Source organism: Pyrenophora tritici-repentis, chromosome 1 (assembly GCF_003171515.1).
Source record: "Pyrenophora tritici-repentis strain M4 chromosome 1, whole genome shotgun sequence".
Taxonomy (NCBI): domain Eukaryota; kingdom Fungi; phylum Ascomycota; class Dothideomycetes; order Pleosporales; family Pleosporaceae; genus Pyrenophora; species Pyrenophora tritici-repentis.
In genome coordinates, this window is record NC_089390.1 from 5,483,812 (window position 1) to 5,504,794 (window position 20,983).

At 50.6% G+C, this 20,983-nt stretch overlaps 9 protein-coding genes across 9 annotated transcripts; 3 read left to right on the forward strand and 6 right to left on the reverse strand.

The window, feature by feature from the left end:
- Positions 1–417: 417 nt before the first annotated feature.
- On the reverse strand, positions 418–3,257 carry PtrM4_021430 (uncharacterized protein; the record flags this gene model as incomplete). The annotated part of the gene is made up of 2 exons (XM_066103458.1): positions 418–551; positions 611–3,257. 2 exons carry the CDS (start codon positions 3,255–3,257, stop codon positions 418–420), a joined length of 2,781 nt encoding a protein of 926 aa, XP_065965660.1.
- Positions 3,258–4,470: 1,213 nt separating this feature from the next.
- PtrM4_021440 (uncharacterized protein) lies at positions 4,471–5,133 on the forward strand (the record flags this gene model as incomplete). The annotated part of the gene is made up of 2 exons (XM_066103459.1): positions 4,471–4,782; positions 4,819–5,133. 2 exons carry the CDS (start codon positions 4,471–4,473, stop codon positions 5,131–5,133), a joined length of 627 nt encoding a protein of 208 aa, XP_065965661.1.
- Positions 5,134–5,376: 243 nt separating this feature from the next.
- Positions 5,377–6,671, forward strand: PtrM4_021450 (uncharacterized protein; the record flags this gene model as incomplete). The annotated part of the gene is made up of 3 exons (XM_066103460.1): positions 5,377–5,689; positions 5,719–6,005; positions 6,054–6,671. The coding sequence occupies 3 exons, from the start codon at positions 5,377–5,379 to the stop codon at positions 6,669–6,671; spliced, it is 1,218 nt and encodes a 405-aa protein (XP_065965662.1).
- A 410-nt stretch (positions 6,672–7,081) lies between these two features.
- On the reverse strand, positions 7,082–8,902 carry PtrM4_021460 (uncharacterized protein; the record flags this gene model as incomplete). Its single annotated transcript, XM_066103461.1, has 1 exon — positions 7,082–8,902. The coding sequence occupies one exon, from the start codon at positions 8,900–8,902 to the stop codon at positions 7,082–7,084; it is 1,821 nt and encodes a 606-aa protein (XP_065965663.1).
- Positions 8,903–9,580: 678 nt separating this feature from the next.
- On the forward strand, positions 9,581–12,145 carry PtrM4_021470 (uncharacterized protein; the record flags this gene model as incomplete). The annotated part of the gene is made up of 1 exon (XM_066103462.1): positions 9,581–12,145. One exon carries the CDS (start codon positions 9,581–9,583, stop codon positions 12,143–12,145), a length of 2,565 nt encoding a protein of 854 aa, XP_065965664.1.
- A 362-nt stretch (positions 12,146–12,507) lies between these two features.
- PtrM4_021480 (Peroxidase-2 domain containing protein) lies at positions 12,508–14,036 on the reverse strand (the record flags this gene model as incomplete). Its single annotated transcript, XM_001931971.2, has 5 exons — positions 12,508–12,900; positions 12,954–13,287; positions 13,335–13,569; positions 13,624–13,747; positions 13,806–14,036. 5 exons carry the CDS (start codon positions 14,034–14,036, stop codon positions 12,508–12,510), a joined length of 1,317 nt encoding a protein of 438 aa, XP_001932006.2.
- Positions 14,037–14,875: 839 nt separating this feature from the next.
- PtrM4_021490 (uncharacterized protein) lies at positions 14,876–15,687 on the reverse strand (the record flags this gene model as incomplete). Its single annotated transcript, XM_066103463.1, has 3 exons — positions 14,876–15,423; positions 15,470–15,534; positions 15,584–15,687. 3 exons carry the CDS (start codon positions 15,685–15,687, stop codon positions 14,876–14,878), a joined length of 717 nt encoding a protein of 238 aa, XP_065965665.1.
- A 16-nt stretch (positions 15,688–15,703) lies between these two features.
- Positions 15,704–16,409, reverse strand: PtrM4_021500 (uncharacterized protein; the record flags this gene model as incomplete). Its single annotated transcript, XM_001931972.2, has 3 exons — positions 15,704–16,056; positions 16,110–16,182; positions 16,233–16,409. 3 exons carry the CDS (start codon positions 16,407–16,409, stop codon positions 15,704–15,706), a joined length of 603 nt encoding a protein of 200 aa, XP_001932007.2.
- Positions 16,410–17,183: 774 nt separating this feature from the next.
- On the reverse strand, positions 17,184–17,546 carry PtrM4_021510 (uncharacterized protein; the record flags this gene model as incomplete). The annotated part of the gene is made up of 1 exon (XM_066103464.1): positions 17,184–17,546. The coding sequence occupies one exon, from the start codon at positions 17,544–17,546 to the stop codon at positions 17,184–17,186; it is 363 nt and encodes a 120-aa protein (XP_065965666.1).
- Between the last annotated feature and the right edge of the window lie 3,437 nt (positions 17,547–20,983).

Genomic DNA, 20,983 nt, shown 5'->3' on the forward strand with positions numbered 1-20,983 from the left:
TCGCCTAGGGTTGTGATCTTGCCAGTGGCACGCAGCTTCTTGGACAGCACTAAGTCGTCCTCCTCGCGTTGCGTGAGGTTGACGTCGTTGGTCTCGATGGGAGCTGGTTTTGGCTTGTTTTTGGAGCCTTTGGGGCGACCGCGCTTTCGTGGAGGTGGAACTTCTGTCTCTGGGATAAACTCGTCATCGTCCGCATCCCCGCAATTGTCGTTGTCGTCGTCGTCGCGCGGGATAACGGTGGAGTTGTTGCGGTGGTATGGCTGCACCGATGTGACTCGAAATGTCGCCTGCCTGCCGTCGACGTCGACAATCGCGGCGGTTAGGTCGTCGTTCATGGCGATGAGGGTATGGGGACCAGTCCAACCGCGGTTCTCGCGCCAAACCTTTACGCTGCTCTGGATCGGGAGCTGAAGCGTTTCAATGACGTTCGGTCCGTTGCGTGTCGCAAGTGCGTCGTTCACCTGGCGTTTTGCTTTGATCTTGCGGACCTCCGCCATCGCGTTCTTTATCGCTTTCGCGCGCGCGCTGATGGATGGTGATGGCGGCGATGTCTTGGATAGGCGGGGGTAGGTGCCAAAGACGAGGAGAGTAGGCACAAGGCCATCTGGACCAGCAGTGTCGTTGACGGCTTTCACAGCCATCTGGAGGAGGTGTTCAGATGACGTGTCGCTGTCTATGTCGGCGGAGATGACTTCGAAGGCACGGCGGATGGCCGCATGGTACCGCTCCACCTTGCCGATGGAGTTATGCGCCTCGACAGGCACCTCGTCAACCTCGATGGCCATTGTCTTTGCATTGTTGACAAACTCCTCGCTCGCAAAGTTCTTGCCAGCGTCGGTGGCTATGACATCAGGCGGACCAACGTACATGTCGATCCACATGGCGCGGAGTGTGTCCCATGTTGTGCTTGCTTTCATGTCGGTGAGAAAGCGCGCTGCTTGGAAGGCAGTTGCTTCGTCAATAGCATGAAGTACTGGCCTCTGATTAATGTACATCACGTCGACGATAAGTCGATAGTTGAAGTTGATATCGTCGCGGAGGGTAAACCGAAATCGTCCTGGCGCCTTGCCAGTAATCTGACATTGGTGACAGAACTTGTTGATCTTTTCGATGGTCGCCGCATCGACTTCGTCATAACCTGCTCTCGCGAGGACCTTGTAGAGTCGTCCCGCAGCTGGATGACCAAAGCGCCGATGGAGTTGCGCAAGCTCTACCTCGGTGAGGTAGTGCGTCGCGGTCTCTTGGTCGTCGAGTAGGAGCCATGGGTGTCCCCATTTGCGCACAATGGGGTACTCCCGTGACTCGTGTACAAGCACGTTGTCAACATTGTTGAGGTAGATCCCGTGGCGGTCCATGTCTGCAAGGCACAGCAAGAAAGGCGTGTTGGTCGGCATCACCGCAAAAAGTATAACGCCGAGCGGGGTTTTGACCTTCACCTCGCCAAGTGAGAGACACTCTGGGTTATCTCCAAATCGAATTCGGTGGCGACCTGCCGTGGACTCATTGATCGTGGCCGATGGCTGGAGGCGTTGCAGTGCCATGACCTGGGTCTTTCCTGCAGTGGAGACTCCGGCCGCGCCGGTGTCGGGCATGATGCCTTGGAAACAGTGAGCACCATATCGGTGATCGAAGGTGAACATGTGGGGTGCCTCCTTTGCAGTCTCCGACGCGTATGGGTCGATCCCAGTGATCGTGTGGGTCGCCGCGGCGTCGTTGAGGTTGATGGTGAGCGCTTGCCCGTCGATGGTTCCGCAAGCAGCGGTGTTGAATTGTTCATGTTGGAAGTACGCATCGAGGTCATCAACGCGGTTGCCGTCGTCGTCCTCTGCCTCGTCATGAAGCTCGATGCCTTCGAATCCGGCGAGGAACACGTCGTAGTCGTCATCGAGATCGTGGTTTTGGACATAAGTCTTGAAGCGTTGGTGCGACTCATTGCGCTCCTCGTGTGAATGTCGCGTTGACCAGCATCCTTGTTTGCCGCACACATAGCACTTTTTATCGTGCGAGCGGCGGGGAGGGTATCGCGGTCGTGACAGCGTCGGTCCGCGGTTGAAGCGACCGGTGCCATAGCCTCGGGGTCTGTCGCGAGGTTCGTCGTTTCGGTTGTATCGTCGGTTTGTGTAGAAGATGTCATCGTCTGTCTGTTCATTGTCATAGTTGAACTGCGTTCGAGCATGCGGGTGACAGCGTTGCCAGTTACCGACGGCGTTGCGGAGCTCTGAAGCGACTGCTTCAAAGGTCGACGCAGGTCGGATCAGGACTGCGCTGCAGGCTTCGACACCCTGGCATGCTGACACAAGTTGTCCGGTGAGGCTTGACTCGCTGAGTCCATTCTGCTGAGCCATCGCTTGGTACAGCTTGTGGAGCTTGTCGATGAGCAAGTCAAGGCATTGCGCAATTGTCTTGTCAGGATTACTTGCGATGACGTCCTTTAGCATAATGGTGCGCCATTCGTTCAAGAACAACTGGTAGTTCTCGGTAGTGTGGAAGTAGGCGCCCAGTTTCGCGATGATGTCTTCGTATCCAAGGTCAAGTGGAGCGATAGATTGGTAGTAGTAAGTTGACGCTTTGCCAGTAAGCATAGTAGAGATGGCTAGCTTGTAGCGGTCAGTTTGGCCAGGTTGAATGCCGACTTTGGCGCAAAGCTCTCGAAAGATGACCAGTTTGTGACTGAGCACGTCATACTTGTCACCACTGAACTTATCGTTGTTATTGTACAGCTTCGCGAGGTTTGTGAGTGCTGTCACGTTGAGTTGAGCTGGCGACGGTGAGTACTGTGCTTGTGGGTATCCTGTTGGTGGCTGCGGAGGGTTAGGGTAACTGTAGTTGCTGTTTGTGAGCTGTCGACACTTGAAACCGTCGACGAGTCGCATAAGCTCAAGCTCGTCGTCAGGCCATATCGGGCACGACGAGAGATGGAGGAGGTTGTACAGTTGCGTTATTACTGTGTCACGACTGTTGATCTGGATGTAAATCCCTCGGTGTCGGAGCAATTCCTTGACTGCTTTCCGGAGCCGCACGTCGACCGCACTTATGATATCTTGAGTCCAATCCTCGAAGGACTTTTGGAACTCCTGGAGGATGAAGAGGTCGAACTGTCCATCGTCTTCAACTTGGACGACCCAATCGAGGACGACAGTGTTCAGTTTGTCGGTGTTTATGACTGTGTCGGTCGGGTCGAGTTCCGCGTTGACATACTCACTCTTGTGCATCTCGGAGTACCACGATCGGTACTTGACGCTCTTGTATGGTGCCATGGTGCTGAAGTCAGTCGATTGTTTGCTGTTAGTTGCAGGCGTTGTCAGTTGTTTTTGTGCGTGGTTGACGCAGATCTTTTCGTTCAAGATCTCCTTCAGGACTGTCGGCGAAAGCGCTACCTTGATAGGTAGTCTCTGCGGGCGGTGCTGTACTTCGCACTCCTTGCTACTGTGAGGTAGGAGGAGTCGCTTCTTGGCCAAGACTACACAGCAAAAGAGCTGATGGGTCTCCTTGTCAGATATCTAGCCGATCTGTGGTGTAGCAACCACTGATCAGTGTTGATACGGCTAAGGTATCGGAATCACCTTCGTTGCAACGAGTTGAAATGATTGTGATTGTTCTTGTTGTTCTATGGAGGTGGAGGGAGGTCGGCAGTAAGGCAGCAGCTAGAGCTCGGACCACACGGCTTAGTCAGCCGTGTAATCCAAGCTCGTGCATGCAGCAACCAGCTGCCTTATCTACCGCAGGTTCGATTCCCAACAATGGGATTATCTTTTCTACGCTATTGTTGTCTCTCTCTGGGATTGACTTAACAATAGTGTATAGTTGTCTATGCTGGTTTGGCTTTTTGTAGCTAGCTTTGTCTGTATTTGTGATCCTTGTAATTGCTTTCTGGATTGGGTGGTTGCTGGATAGCTGGTGTGCTCTAGACGCATACTTTCGGTTGTTGGTGTTGAGTCTAATTGCAGGTGACGTAAGTCCGGATTCAATGCTTGTTGGTAGGGATGGTGACGTTCTAAACACTCCAATTATCTTTCTACACGCCAGGTTGTGCAGTGATTGCATACTTGTCAACGAGCGAGCCGGCTCGCTCAGCTCGCTCGGCTTGGACGTTTTGACCAAGCCGAATGAGCTGAGCGCGCAGTGCGCGCTTGCAAGCCGAGCGAGCTTAGGGATAGGCGCTCGCTCAGTCAGCTTGCTTAGCTTGGTTGGATGGAGCGGTTGGAAACTTGGGGCTGAAGGACTTGGTGGAGGGGCAATCTCACGATGATTTTTAGGTGTAGTGCGTAAGTTCGAAACCTAGTTATAACCTAAAATACACTCTTTTTTGCTATATTTCTAGCAAATAAGCTACTAAATTTCCGGCTAACGGCCTGGCAACAATATTCTCCTTCTGCGACACTTCACTTACTACTTATCACCCACCACACTCACCTATACTCCACCAACGCGTCTCTATTTGCAGCTATTATCTACCTCGCCGTTGCTATAATGCCAGCAAAAAGAACATGCGTTAATGCTCTAGAAATCGCGACAACTTCGAAGCGCCCTAGAGTCGCAGCGCGTCATCGCGGGACTGCCAGCCAACCTGTGCTAGTCGATACTCAGCCATTCTCACCATCTCCACCTCCTCCACCGCTGTCGCCGCGTCAAGCTCTCGTTGCCGCGCCACAAGCACCAAATTTTGAAGCGACCCTCCGAGAGTCGCGCGCCGAAGAGACGATCATCCCACCACCTAAGGGCAGCGAGCATGCCACTGTTGCAGCTTCAGGAGCAGCTAGCGAGGCTGTCGACAAGGGTTTCGTATAGGTAGAGGACAAATACGACGGCTTTAATTAGAGTCGCTACCCAAAGCACTGCAAGCCGCCCACATCACTTTCGAACCGAGCAAGCTGGGTATACAGCCATGGCTATCGCATCGCCTTGCGCAGCAACGTCGCAAAAGTTACGTGGATCTGCCACTATTGCTATAAGCACAAGTTCACTACTGTTGGCCGTGGCATACATAACGTCTCGCAGTCTCCATCAGCGCCAGCACGTCATCTCGGAGAAGACAAGAAAGTTCATGGCTTGAAGCCTCCAAGTAAGCGCACTACCGTCGCTCCTCGGAAAGAAACTCTCCTCGAACGCGCCCTTCAGAAGGGCTGCTCTTAGGCTGTTGCCAACGAGCTTACCAACTTCAATATACAAGAGTTTAGGCTTGCGGCCGTTACCTAGCTCGTCGAAAACAACCTCCCACTCTCACAATTCGAATCATCGTCTTTTCGCAATATGATATAATTAGCTAGCGTAGAGGCAGAACGAGCCTTGTGGGCATCTTATAACAGCGTCTCACGATACGTTATACGCCTGTACAACTACCTGTTACTAAAGGTTATCGCAAGCCTTTCAGAATCAATGAGCAAAGTCTATGTAAGCTTTGACGGATGGACGACAAAAGGTGGCAAGCGCGGTTACTTAGGTATCGTCGCCCACTACGTTGATAGCTCTGGCGAGCTCAGGGACTTGCCTATTGCGCTCCCACAACTGACAGGTGCCTACACCGGCGAGGCTATGGCTGAGGTCGTGATGGCAATATTCAAGCAGTTCGAAATCACTGTGGGCAAGCTCGGTTACTTCGTCCTCGACAACGCACATAACAACAACACCACGATTAACACTCTCGCCTTGCAGATAGGCTTTAGCGCTACTGAGCGTCGCCTTCGCTGCGGTCCTTATACGCTTAATCTCATTGGCCAGATGCTACTCTGGGTGAGGAGAAAGAGTCCTACGACAACGAGGAGACTGAGCGCGTGAACGAAGCTGAGAATATGGCTACTTGGCGAGGCGATGGACCATTAGGAGTGCTTGTCGCGGTTATTAACTACATCAAAACACCACAACAGTACGCTCTTTTTGAGAAGTATCAGAAGCTCGCTATTAGGGACCAGCCTGTCAACGCGCCAACAGAACAGCACAAAATCAAGGAGCCCGTTAAGTTAGTTGTTACTCGCTATAACTCTTACGTTTCGTGTTTTAAGCGCGCTGTTGAGTTGTAATTAGCGGTTAATAGGTACGCCAACTACCATATTTAGAAGATTGAAACTGAAGACGCGTACGCCCGAAGTCGTAACAACAAGCTGCCTGCAGCGCCGGATTGGATGAGTTCTGATGGGATCAATGCCCATGACTGGCAGGTGATTGCTGAGTATATTGATGTGCTTAGGCCACTAAAACAAGCTACAAAACGGCTTGAAGGCCGCGGCAAAAGCGGTGCTTTTGGAGCAATCGCTGAGGTTATTCTAGTATTTGAATACTTACTTGGAGTCTATGAGGACCGCTTGCAAAGCTATGAAGACGTCATTTATGATGAGCATACAGAGTCACCCGAAGACCACCTTGCTATCAACCTCCGCGCTGCCCTAGTTAAAGCCCGCGAGTACTACAACAAGCTCGACCTCTCGCCAGCTTACTATGCTGCTATAATCCTTCATCCTCGCTACAAAAGCTACCTTGACGCAGCGTGGGCGGATAAGCCTGATTGGCTAGAGAGCAGCAACCGCAAGTTTCAACATTTGTGGGCGGAGTACAAAAGCTTACCGAAGCCGCGCTTACGCTCTAAAGTTAGGCACAATGATATAGAAGACGCTATTAACAGCTTTATTAAGCCGGCAGGGCTTACGGAGAACGAGGAGGATGAATATGAGGCTTAGAAACGCAGCGAACCGATCGCTAGCGAGGGCGTCGACCCTATAAAATACTGGGTAGGACTCCGCGATCGCTACCCCAGCCTTAGCAAATTTGCTATCGACATGCTATCAATCCCAGGCTCAAGCTGTGAGTGTGAGCGCTTATTCAGCGAGCTGGGTGACCTCCTCGAGCCCCGTCGGCGCAGCATTTCTCCGCAACTTCTAGCAGCAATACAGTGCGATCGACGATGGATAAGAGCTAGATTTGGCAGTGGTGAGGTGCCTGTAAAGGAGGCTATCAGCGATGAGGAGATGGACGCGAAATACGGTGTACATAAGTGGGATATTAGCTGAGAAACTCAACACCAAGGTTTCTATATAACTTTCCTAATCGGGACTGAGCCCATCAAGCCGAGCGAGCTGACAGCCCTGTTTCAGCCAATCCGAGCGAGCCGAGCGAGCTGCTGGCCTCCGCTCAATTGGCTGAGCAAGCCAATTGGCTGAGCTCGCTCAGCTTGCTCATTGACATCTGTGAGTGATTGTAGGAGGCTAGTGGCGTAGCTTTGGTTCTTCCAGTATATTTGTGATCCGTAGTCTGCAACGCTTGTGACGCATGCTAGGTATAGTTGTCGTACTGCTTTTGGGGAGAGTCCTCTTTCGATGTTGGCTAGTCTCCCTAGTCTATAGAATGCTTTCCTTGCTTGGCTTACGCGTGTAGCAATATGTTCCTTGAAGGACAGTCTATTGTCTATGTGGATACCTAGCCATTTGATTGTGTCTTTCGGTTCTACAATGGTGTTGTCTGGAAGCTGTAGGCTTCTCTCTTTTCTCTCTTTCTTGGCGGTAAAGTGGATGAGCTCTGTCTTAGCTATATCGAACATAATCGCTAAGTTTTTCCCTCGGTGAGATAGTAGGCGGACTTGCTGTTCTAGTATTTTGACATTTTTCTTTAGCGATGTTGAGGATGTCGATAGAGATAGGTCGTCAATATAGGATAGGTTGAAGCTTTGTAGTCCTGGGAAGAGGTCTCTGGTGTAGATAAGAAAGAAGATTGGAGACACTGGGCTGCCTTGAGGTATCCCAGCTATTATCTCGGAGAATTCTTGTGTCTTATTGTCGAAGGAGAGTCTTAGCGATCTGTTTGAGAAGAAGGATTTTGTCCAAGCGATAAGACTAATTGGAAGGCCTAGCTTCTTAAGCGTTCGCAGGAATTGATTGTGTGAGACGTGGTCAAATGCTCCCTTTACGTCTAGGAAGATAGTTGATGTTATTTGGCCTTTCTGTTTCTGGTGCTGAATTTGGTCGATGAGTAGCATAGCTGCATCTATTGCAGATTTCTTGAGTCTACCCCCAATTTGGGTTGGGTGTAGTAGCTCTGTGATTTCTGCTAGATTGCTCAGCCTACTTGCGGTGATCCTCTCGTTAATCTTTCCTAAACAGCTTAATAGAGTGATAACTCTGTAGGCTTTTGGGATTGAATAGTCTGGTTTTGATGCCTTTTTAAGAACAGCTCCTGTAGCTTGTTTCCAGCATTTTGGGTGGTATCCATAGTTGAATAGGAGTGAGAAAGCTCTAAACATTGTTTGCGGTTGAGCTTTGTACGCGGCTGTGATTATGTCTTGTGTTATTGCATCTGGTCCTGGGGTGCTACTTTTGACTTGACTTGAGCATGCTCGTTCTAGTTCAGTCGTGGATAGTGCTGGCCAATCCCATCTCTTTTCCTGGTAGTTGGTGAATGTGGGCGCTTCGGTTATGGGCGGTGGTGGGAATAGCGTGTTGCGGAACGCTTGGCATTTCTTGTCGAATGATGTTTCTCCTTGTATAGGTGGAATTCTTTCGACTTTGTTATCCTTTGTATATGCCATGGCTTTGTAGATTGACTGCGGGTCTTCCTTCTCTAGGAATTCATTCCAGTGTTTCCTTTTAGCGTCTTTGATTGCCTTGTTGTAGGTGTTTCGTGCACGTAGGAAGTCTCTTTTCTCTAGGTAGGCGTCGTGTATCGCAGTAGTTTCGAGCTTTTCTTTAAAAATCCTTCTATAGTGGGAAGTGTCTTGTCGTAGCTTTGTCAGCTCTTTGTTCCACCAAGCTTTTGGTTTTGGACCAAGTCTAGTGATAGGGATAGCTTTGTTTGCTGCAGTTTGGATTGCTTGAGTTATTGCTTTACCAATCTCTTCTAGCTGTTGCTCTAGCTCTGTATTGTTGCCGAGGAGGAGGTCCATTAAGTCTGCCTTTCTTGGATCACTGATCTGGTCCATATCTTGCAAGGTTTGACTGTTTTGGATTGCCGTTTCTAGTTCTTTGTTGAAGGTGTCCCAGTTAGCCTTTGCAGTATTAAATCTGGGTTGGTTTGTCGGGTTTTCTACAAGGTCTGCGTTTGTTTGGATGGAGAATAGGAGGCCGTAGTGATCTGATCCAGTTTCAGGTATAGTCTGCCAGTCCGTAGCTTTGCTAGCCAAGTCTGGAGTGACAAGTGAGAGGTCTAGGACTGTTTCTCTAGATAGGTGTGGTCTGAAGAATGTGCCTACTCCTGGTGTGTTTAGGACAGACTTTCCAAAAAGCAAGTTGACTTGGATTACTTGCTTGACTTGCTTGGTTTAAACCAAGCAAGCAAGTCAAGTAAGAGCTGGGCAGCTAAGCAAGCAAGTCAAGTCAAGATACTTTGCTTGCTTGGCTTACTTGGTTTACTTGGTTGTTTTAGCGTTACTGTGATGAGGGTGCTAAAACTGCTGTACGGTAGATGTCGCGATGGTTTTGAAGTGTTGCAGTTGCCTCGGTTGAGTCCCAAACAGGCTAAGCGGCTATCAAATAACGTTAGCCTTAGTCTAGCGCATTGCTCCAATCTCGACGTACGCCTGTCTAGAAGCCTATCGCAATGCAGTATCCCCTATAGCAACGCGTTTTCCAGTGATTTATACTGCCCTGATACCCCCAATATGGCCAAACGTCGCCTACCACAAACTTCTGCTCGGAGCAAACGTACGAAAGTAGCCGCTGCCACCAACAACGTCGCCTCAACTCCTGAGGCTTCACCTGAGCCTGCATCTAAGCCTGCATCTAAGCCTAGACCTCAGCGTCGATCACCTCGCAAAACCCTAGCTGCCGCAAGCCAGGCTAACGCCTCGCCGCCAATACCTACCTTCGAGTTGCAGTTCTTAGAGTCGCAGGCGGAGGCTGAGATTGTCGCGCCCACCGAGGGCAGCCGAGCTGGCACGGTGGCTACAACTGAGGCTGGAGAGGGTGGTCAGGATGAGACAAACAGCGCACTAGTTGAGAACTTTGACGGCATTGACTGGGCACGTTTACCTGATTTTATCAAGCCATTGGCGCGTTCTAAGCGCCCAAAAAGTTGGATCTTTCAGTATGGCTACCGCGTTGTTGAGCGCCATGCTACATCTCGAATCTGGTTTGTGTGCAAGTACTGCCATGTACACAAAACTATCGACGCTGGCCGTGGTGGTTTGTTTAACATTACTCAGGCTACAACCTCAGCAGCCACCCATCTCAGCCAACCAAAGCCTGGCCACAACCTTACGAAAGATGGCCCAAAGTTAGCGCAGAGAGCTCGAGGCCAGCTGTCGTTGCGGCAAGCTTTTGACGCTGGTTTAGACGTACAACAAAACACTGCTAACGCGTTTGGAAACTTCGACGTAGAGGGCTTTCGAACAGCCACTGTCATGTGGCTTGTTAACCGAAACCACCCGCTCAGCGAACTTACGACGCCTGATTTTAGAGAGATGATGAGATTTGCCAACCCAGAGGCAGAGGCAGCGTTGTGGGTAAGTAATACCAGCGTTTCTACCTTTGTGATGAGGTTGTTCCGGTCTATACGACCGCAAGTTATCGACACCCTGTCAGGCTCAGTAAGCAAAATACACGTAAGCTTTGATGGCTGGACAACAAAGGGTGGTAAACGTGGCTTCTTTGGAGTAGTCGCTCACTTTGCCGACGCAGCTGGAATAATACGAGACTTACCAATCGATCTGCCTGAGCTCGCTGGCGCCCACACCGGTGAGGCTATTGCCAAAGCTATCTCGACGACGCTCTCAGCATACGGAATAACAAGCGACCGATTAGGCTATTTTGTACTCGACAACGCTACCAACAACGACACTGCGATCGCCGCGCTCGCGCGCGAGTACGAATTTGAGTCCGCTCACCGGCGCCTCCGCTGCAGTTGTCACACGCTTAACCTCATCGGCCAGGCTATTATATTTGGCACCAACAAAGACGCCTACGGCAACACTCAAGAGCAGTACAATACCGAGGAGCAGTATATGCGAGAGTGGCGGAAAGATGGCCCTATTGGAGTGCTAGTTGACGTCATCAACTATATCAAAACGCCGCAACAGTACGAGCTTTTTCGTGGCTACCAGCGCCTTGCCAACAACAACCTGCCTGCTGAAGGGCGTCTCAAAGTACTCGAGCCAGTCAAGCCTGTCGTCACTCGCTGGAACTCATACTATGCTGCTTTTGAGCGCGCTACCAAGCTTCAAGCCGCGTATAACTTGTACGCTGAGCATCATATCAATAGGGTTATCCTTGAAGATGCGCACGCTGCGCAGCGGAATAATAAGCGGCCCGACGCCCCAAACTGGATGAGATCAACTGGGCTCCGAGCTGCTGACTGGGCGGTGATTGCAGAGTACCAGGACTGCTTAGAGCCGCTCAAGTACGCCACAAAACGCCTCGAGGGACGCTCTAAGGATGGCAAATACGGCGCAATCTATGAGGTTATACCCGTTTTTGAGTACGTACTCAGCAAGCTTGAGGCCCGGGCGCGCCCGTTCGAGCACGTCGACTTCAACGCTCATGCCGAGGCTCCAGAGGATCACCTCAACGTCAACCTCCGCGCCGCGTGGAGCAAAGCCAACGACTACTACAACAAGCTCGACGACTCGCCCGCTTACTACGCCGCTGTTTGCCTACACCCGTACTACAAGAACTACTGCGATGTGGCGTGGGCAGACAAAGCTGATTGGCTTACTAGTGCCAACGCGTCGTTCCAACAGCTTTGGGCGGCATACAAACCTCAACGAGCACGCCAGCGGTATACAACTGCGCCGAGTAGCAACAACATAGACGAGGCAATTATTGCTATACTTAGCCGCAACAATGACCGAGAGGCTCCACTTGACGAGTTTGAGCGCTGGAAAACACAAGAGCCGCAGTGGACGCAGGAGCAGTACAACGCAGATGGAAATCCTGTCCAATACTGGATACAACTACTGCCGAAATACCCGCATTTAGCGCAGTTTGCAATCGATATCATGACTATCCCAGCATCAAGCAGCGACTGTGAGCGCCTCTTCAGTGAGCTTGGCGACCTTCTTGAACCTAAACGACGTGCTCTGGGCAGTGAGCTACTCGCAGCTCTTCAATTAGTAAGGTCATGGGTGCGAGCTGGTTATAAACCGTACAACTGTAGCGAGGCTAAGCTTTCAGATGAGCAGCTTGTAGGAGATTACAACATACTAGAGTGGAACACTGAGTTTTGGTAATTTGTATGTAGCTTAATCTCTTTGTAGTAGTCAAGTAATCCAAGTACTTGCAAGTAATACAAGCAAGTCAAGCAAGTAAAAAAATCACCCCAAGCAAGTCAAGTAAAGCCTATGTTTGAACCAAGCAAGTCAAGTTTAGAGCGGTGACTTGCTTTACTTGCTTGTTGGAAAGTCTGGTTTAGGAGCTCTAGATCTTGTTCTTCAATCCAGTCAATAAATGGCTGTGCTCCTTGGCTCGTCGTTGGGCATAGCGGGTCCCACAATGGTTGCTAAAAGAGTAGTTAGGGTAAATATATACAGCATTGAAGAGAAAACTGCCAAACCACCCCACATACCTCACACACATACATCTACATCCCCATCTAAACACCAGCACCAGCACCAGGGAACTTCGAAAACAGCGACTTATCATACTTGCCCATCTGCGGGCACGCAAGCGTTGCCAAAATCGGATTCAGCGCATCCGTCAACGACTGCACAGCAAGCAAAACGTTACCAAGCAGACCCTTGAGGATATCCGGAGCAGCGGAGTTGACAGCCTGGAACGCAAAGCACATGAGGTTGTTTCCCTCAAGCAGTGTCTCGGCGTTGAAGACGCCACCAGTCAGATCCGCGATGTTGACGCCGGTGAAGGTGTTGGGTTTTCCGGTGTTGCCGCCTACAACAGCCATGTAGGGAAGGGCCTTGAGGGCACCTACGGCGTCGAGAGTGAATTCTGCGATCCCATAGTCATTGCCGAAAGCGCGACGGTACCACTGTGGAAGAGGTTAGCAGATGTGGGAGATCAATTGGAGTGTGGGGTACGTACGTTTTCGGGGATCCTCTCACGTCCAGAAGCCCACTTGAAGCTTCCTGGGCTACCAGTGACGCCCTCAAATGACTTCAGTGTCTCTCCATTGAGATAACCTTCAGGGTACTTCGCAGAGTGGTTGGCAAAGAAGTGGTAGGTGAACAGGTATGTCGCAGTGTTGATGGCAAAATGTGTGACAGGTCCGGCCCAGTAGCGTCCGTTGGTAGCGACGGAGTCCTTGAATCGCTTGCCGCGGAAGGGATGCATGACTGTGAGGTCGTAGCCATTGGGACCGAGGGGCATGGCATAGAGTTGCTCGAATTGGGGAACGTTGAGGGACACTGGGTCGCCACTAGAACTGTTCAGTCTTAGAATCTTACGTTCACGAACGATACTTACGTTTTGTACAAGTCCGCTCGCGTAGGAGAACAGTCGGCCTCGAAGCGGTTGTGTGTCGCACTCAGACCTTGCGGTTCTCCAAGGAGGTCCAATCCGGTAACGAGTCCGCCAACAAGACCAAGAAGTCCTTCTTGCCTCTTTGGCTTACCGCCAATGGAAGCTGCAGTGATGTTTCCACCCATAACAGAGGCGTACACTGACAGGAAGGCGGAGAGATCAAGCCCCATACCGAACACTATGACGCTGTTAGTTCATGTGATGATGTGAACTTGCTGGGATTATAATTCACCTTCGTTGGATGCGAGAGTCATCTGCACGACTGAAGCAATACCATTTCTGGGAAGATAGCCATGGTTCGCCATGACATTCAAACCAGGGCATGGCCCACGAATGTCATCTGGACCTGGTGGAATCTGTGGCGATATCAGCCATCAACATGATCCAAATCTCTCTTCCTATAGATCCACGTACGTATCGCCATTTGCCAGTGGTGCTGATACGTTGAGCATCTGCGTCGAACCCAGGAGGGAGGATAGAAGCGCCAAGTTGACGCTTAGTCTCTGCCTCTCTTGTGATCTTTGCCGCTATCTCGGTGATTTCTGCCAGAGCTTCTGCACTGAGGTCGTTGTTGAGAAGGTTTGCAGGGAAGGCGTAGGTTGCCAGAGTGAAGAGAGTCGCGCTACACAACAATGATAGCTTCATGATTACAAAAAGACCTTGTTGAACAGAAAGGAGTGTAGGTAGATACGATGACGGAGAAAAAGAAAAACGGCGAATGCAGTCGCACTATATGTATACAGCCTGTCCGTGATGGCAGGTATTGACGAGGTGGCCATCCATATTGCAGCGGGGTTCGAGTTCGAAGTTTAATTCTCTAGTTATGTGCCTAATCGGCGAATTGGGTACTTTGAACGAGGGCAACCTGCCTACTGCGGGAGCGTAGAACATCGAATCGCTTCTAGGAGCGGCCGAGAGAACGGCCGAAGCGGGTGAAGGTTGTTGTCAGTGCAGCCTCAAAGTTCGTCTGATGCCTGCGACGGGGACTAGTAATCACGTGGCAAAATGCGTCCTTTCTGACTGGACCGGTGCATGGAACCGACGTATGTACTTGTGGCGGCGATGCCCTCACGGTTCGTGTTAGAGGGTGTCCGGGGATACTAGGCTTTTCCGTGGTTGTGGGTCTGCATTCGTACTACTATCTGGGAACCCGCTGAGGCGTTGCGGGCGGCGCATGGGGCATGGGGATCTTCGCTTGCCGCTAGCCGTAAACGGACCGCAATCTACGCAAGGGACAGGGGCGAGTAGGAGGCCAAGACTGAAGATACCAATGCGTTATCGCTCCAGTGACTCGCGTGCTAGGTGGTTGGGGCATTAACAAGGATTTGGCGAGAGCTACCAGGAATTCGAATCTTAGGTATTCATGCAAGGCTGTTGTTGGGCGATGCCGGTTGTTGACCGGAATTCTCATCTGAGACCACCAACATAACATTACTTGCAATACAATTATGGGTATTTACTATTGTTCATATTTTTTATTGGTATCATGATACAGAACTGCTTGGGGGTGCTGTGCCCAGATGTTGTCCACAACAACAGATCATCGGTGTGGAGCCTTCTCCATGTGAGACAGGGTGAATTCCCAAAGGCCAATGCTCATCGCGCTCACCACGTATGTGTACAGGTGATATATGGACTGGAATCGACTCCGTAGTCTCGGGAGTCAAAGCTGTGACGCGCCCAGTCTTCTCATCGACCACGAGATCGTCCAGCTCTATGTGACCTTCTTTTGAGCCGCTCTCCAAGTCAACGAACAGGGAATCTGTGCTGGTGTGCTCCATCGTGTGTATCGTGTTCCTTTTGGAGCGCTGTTTGTTTTCGCGTGCAATTGCACTCGCGTTCTGCGAAGGTTGAGAAGGATTGCTTCCAGAAGCGTTGGTTCTGGACTTGCTTCGGCTTGATGAGTTCTGGTAGCTGGTGATGACTTCCCTGATCCTCTGCTTAAAGAAGACTCGCAGTATGGGGATGGATGTAGCAACGATAGTCATTGCACTCTCTGCTGCTGACCATATGACGGAATTGTAGGCCTCATCTAGGTTTGTCAGCCATTGATGGAAGATAGTCTTTGGTTTTCTCACAAGACAGGTCCTCTTCTTGCAGCTGTTCAACATATCTTGCACGGACAATAGCTGTGGCACCTGCTCTTTAAATTGGTTAGCACGGCTCCGTAGACAAACAGCAGGTCAACCTACAAGATGCCCAAGCTCATGGCGATACCAACTCCAATCTTCTCCGCAAAACGCATCTGAAGTCCCCAAAGAACTTTCCAAGGCAACAATGCCAGAGATATATCCATAATTGCGGCCCACACTTCACTCCATATCAGCTGGGTGCTCGGGGTGGAGTGATATGGGTAGCTTTGCATACGAACCAGCTTGGAATCTTCCATATATTACAGAGGGATGCTTATCAACACATTCGCCGGGGAGTATATCCACGAACGTTTTCGTGATAGGCTTGCAAAGTACCCATGGGATGATGGCAACCGGTACCGCAAATATGAATAGAGTGGCAATAGCGAACCAGACCCATGCCTTGAGCCACCCTTCTGTCAATCGAAGTAGAGTGAGCCCAAAGGAAATCTTGCTCAGAATGATAGCAAAAATGGAGACTGTGAGCCCGGATGCACCATAATAAGTGATGCGTTCAAAGTTGGCAAAGTTGACTGTATCTCACGTTAGAAAAGATACCCCGTACAGCTCCAAGGAAGTGACTTACTATCAAGCGCATGCTTTCCAAAGCCCAAGTTTATGTTGAGTTGGTTCAAGATTATTTGCACGAGTAGCAGGAACTGCATCGTATGAGTGATAAGCCATCTACCTATAGTTCCATGTCGCTTACCCAGCTGACCACAAGTACACCGTCATCATACCAAAACTTTTTTTGCTTTTGACGAATGTAGCAACGGATGACCAAGAAGAGAAGAGAAACACCCCCCATCGCCCACAACGAGATTGCCATCAAAGAACCATGCGTTTCCTCCGGGTTGCTCGTCCAGTTCTGGAATTGGGACGACATTATGAGCGCGTTTGCAGAGGATCGTAGGGCAGATGTCACGAAAACGTCCAGGCGCTCTGTTAGGGTCGGTCGTAGTTCCCAGTCGAATGGACATGCATCCGTCTTGGGATAATAACCCGATCTATATGCAACAGTTCGGTGGATACCGACCAAGATGTAGCTGTAAGCTACAGGGTGAGCTAGTGCCTGAGACCCGACCGCATCTCCAGATTCCGGCGAAGATCTGGCCGAGAATCTTTGGAATGCATCCACGTTCCGGTAGTTCGTGAGTGTGCAGTTTCCTACACGCCTAAACACGGATATCCACAGTGGCATCTGACAAGCGTGACTCTCGTATGGGACCAGCCTAGTCTCGGTATCAAATCTCCTGATGCGTGCATTGTTCACTTGTCCAGCGTGGACTCTAACTGTGATTCAGAAAGCCGCAATTCGAGCCCAGCCATCGTCATGTTTCACCGATGTGACCAATCGCTGTTTTTTTACCCTTTACTAGCTCGCGCGAACTAGGGCTCGGGCGAAAATCTCACGTCCTCACCAGAAATACGATCCCGGTCAGACGATCAAGGCTACATATTCGACCAATGAAAGGCTCTAGGACGTGATTTTTACCCCTTTGAGACTGCCAAGTGCTGAAAGGGCTCGTAAATCTATCAAGGTTCCGTATGACGTGCACCGGCACACTAAACAGGTACACTAGTGACGGGCTTGTATATCCGGAAGTGATTCCATCCTTTTGGGCTTCCTGTTCATACCTACGGTCTCGACCAAGAGGTATCACGAGTAATACGAACGTGCCTCGTACCTGCGGTCGCAATCTCCAACTTTGAGGTAGCGCTGTGATTTTACCGTCGCATGACGATCAGTGCCCGGATCAAGGGATGCTTGCTCGGCAGTCCTGCTCTCAAATATCAAATAGAGTTTGGTGTAGCGCCATCGGTCGACAGCCACACCACCTCTGATGATCTGGAATTCATCAGGGACAGACTTGTCCTGTAATTCCTCATAGAAACCCATGTCCCCATAGAAAACAGCAACGAAGTGGGACACCGGCAATGAACCGTCGCTTGCAGGTAGCCTCGTGTGTGCAGTTCGCATCGAGGCAGCCTCGCGAAGGAGGTTCGGGGTCTTTAGGTTCATGACAGCATGCTGACCAACTTCTAACTTAACCAGGGTGATTGGTAGCAGATTAGGATGTTGTTGGTGCTGTCACATGCGCTGGACAGACATACAGGTTTGGTAGTCGTGCACCAGTAACTGAGCCTGGAATCATCCGATATAGAGATGCTACAAACCTAAAAGCCTATGCCAGCAACACTTTGCATGCATATCGAGCGACGACGAAGTATACAAGGTGACCATGTATATGTTATCTCATAGCGTATGGAGAGTTTTACGTAAATTGTTTTTCTAGTAGCCAGGCAGGAGATTTACGTTGGATAGGTCATGGAACCGGCCGCTGAACGGGCCGTAAGTATGCTTCCGGAGATATATCCTTTATTCCAATCCGAGGTTCTCCCTCGATACCCCGCGCACTTTATTGACGTTGGGCATGATGCTACTAGAAGATAGTAGGTGCGTTGGCTTGAACCCGATGACGATGTGAGCAGCCCTGCGCAGCTGTTCCTGCAATTTGCCTAGTGGAGTAATGCCCGGTATGCTCAGGAACCTAAGTAGGATCATCTATCGAAAGCGTTGCGCAGGTCCACGGGTTTCACTCGGGGTGGAATCGACGCAGTAGTAGCCCACCGGTTTCAGGATGAGCAATCCTAGTCGGATTTTGGGCGTTGCCTTGCAATGTCAGCATTTATTATCAGATTCATGACTCTACCATGGCGGCGATGACTGCCGCGACCAGCAGCTTGACGGCTTGATGGCAAAACAACATGGTGGAGATGACGGCGATATTCAGGGTGCTTGCATGCGCTGGCCGCCACCAGGCCCACAACCAGCGATTCAGGAGGCCAAGAGATCTTGACTGTGCCGCACTCGATCGTTTGCGACATTAGACTGGGAGACAGTGACAGTGAGGTAGCGTCGTTCAAGGGTCTTCCGATGCTCAAGGAATAGAGATGATCAGAATTGCAAAAGTAACCTGCCGTGACGCGCGATACCGAGCTCGGTATTGATATACACAGGTGCGCAAGGTGAGTGACTCGTGGGTCGGAACGCTTCTGTTCCGGTTCCGATCGTTCCGATCGTCCCGAGGCTCCAAACCATCCGTCACAACTTTATAGGGAATTGATTGGAGAGTTGAGTTAAGATCGTCAAGACCCAAGCGTCAGCGTGTACTGTGTATATTGGGGAGTTGGGATGCAGGGGCGCTCGACGCGTCTAGGTACGGGTTCAGTCTTCGTAGCGGATACCTCCGCCTGGAATCATTAGGTCCAGTGGGCTCTTGTTAGCGTGGTGATGAAGAATACAAACAAATCTCTCATATGGTTGGTTGTTGATTCACTATTGCGTGTCCACGTCAATGTGCAACAAGAAGGTGGACTGGACGATGACGGCATGTTGTCACAGCTTTCCGCCAAACACTTCGGAAGTTCTTCATTTCGGCAGGTCGTGTTAGCTTTTAGATGTACTGAAACGCCTTTGTCGACTTGGATTGTGGATTCGTTTGTTCTGACTACCTGTATAGACTCTGCGATGGGAATGTGACCCAGTACGGCGGAGGCGATTGGACTAGGCAGTGCAATGTTCTGTATGGGCGTGGCTTTCTCGTGGCTGGCTAAGGATGCGTTGTTTTTCTGTAAACCATCGTTCATCTTGGACGGTTCATATGCGTATCTGACTCCTCTGGTCGAGCTAGGTGTAGCCGGCGTTGATGGTCGTTGCTGTGGACTGATTCCAGCAGGATACAGTGGACCCATAGAACATGTAAAAACAACCCATGACAAGGTTTGCAATTCATACCCTTTGGTAGATGGTATGAATGGGCGACACTCACCACGGGAAACGCGAGCTCCGGTCGGTGCTTGCCATTGGAGGCTTTGTTGCGGCTTTACTGTTTGCAGGGCCTGCGGATACTCAAACGTGCAAAAGTGAGAAACGAAAACTGGTGGGCATTCTCCTCTAGACTGAGAGTTCAGGAGCTGACTGGGAAGGATTTCCAGCGGGACTTCTGGAAAGTGCTTACCGCTTGCCATCGGTTCGGCAGTCGAGATGCCATCCATCAGGGTAATGACGACGACAGCGCCTTCCAAAAACTATTATCGGCGCATTTTGATGCGTACCGATGCACTGCAGAGGAAGTGGCGGCTCTCACGTGGACCTGACGATAATGCAGGCCGCGAACACGACGGATGGTGTAAGGGGTTTGCGGATACTCCATATCTCGCAAATCGAAGCAGCCAACATGATTCCTAGTAAATATTCGTCTCTCAATGCTTAGGACTCTTGCGCAGCTTCTGGAAAGTGGTGTCTAGTCTAAGGGGCTAGCCCCCCTCGGCGGGTCGGCACATTCTCACCACCAAAGTCAAAAAATGGCAAAAAAGAAGTTTTCTGTGCAAAAAGATACATGTTCCGGTACCGGGAATCGAACCCGGCTCTCGTCGGAAGCTGGCATGTGAGACATGAAAGCGACGGATGCTAGCCGATCTGGGAGTTATTAGAATCGTAGTTGGAAGGCGGGGTATTGTGAGGATGAACTTACACACCATACCGGATTAATTGATGAAAGACTGAATAGTTTAGACATTTATATTCTTGACAAAAGAAATTGGAAACGGGCGCTTGAGGTACACTTCCAGTGGACGCTGGACATGACAACACGCTGGCTCGCATAGTGGAGCTGTTGGTATACCCCGCTACCTGCTCTGCATGCTCCAGAAGGGTTGGCACACTAGTGGTTCAGTGCTGTGGAACAAAGACGCGGAGACGGGCGATCCGTGGCCGGAATCATAGAGCCTTTTTCACTCGGACAGATACGGCACGGCTTAAATGCCGAGTCTAGCAGTCCTAGTGAATTTGTTCACTGGTTGGCTGCTTTTGTGGTGTCGAACAATGGATGGCTTGTTGCCGGCGGGCTTAGTCAGGGGGGTCGGCAAACCTTCCCCAAGTGATGGCGTTGTGCCGCGAACGAACACCATAACTTGGTGGGGATAACGAGCATCAAGACTTCAATGTTGTGCCATATTCAAAAGAGCAAACAGATATGATACAGCATGGCTACATTCAACATTGCGTGGATATATATAACTTGCTCCCCAAAATTGCGAAGGCCTCCTGACCCCGCCATGTTCTCGTGTACAACGGTGGGGTATCCATTATACTCATCTGCACTCGCCAGCACACCGCAACATCACAACTCCCCCGTGAATGAACGCACGGCCATCTCGCCGCTGATCTCAAATCATGTATATCTTTCCGCGGACCCGGGATAACCGCGAGTTTCAATTCATCAGCGTCGTCATCCACGCCAAACCCATTTCCGTCAACAATCAAACAATGAATCCATGTCCCACCCACCACGTCGTCGGGTGCCTTTGTCCAGTGCGAAAAATGTTCCATTCGCAGCCAGCATGGCAAATCAATGGAAAGACATATCACAGAGACAAGCTTCACAGGTAACAGCA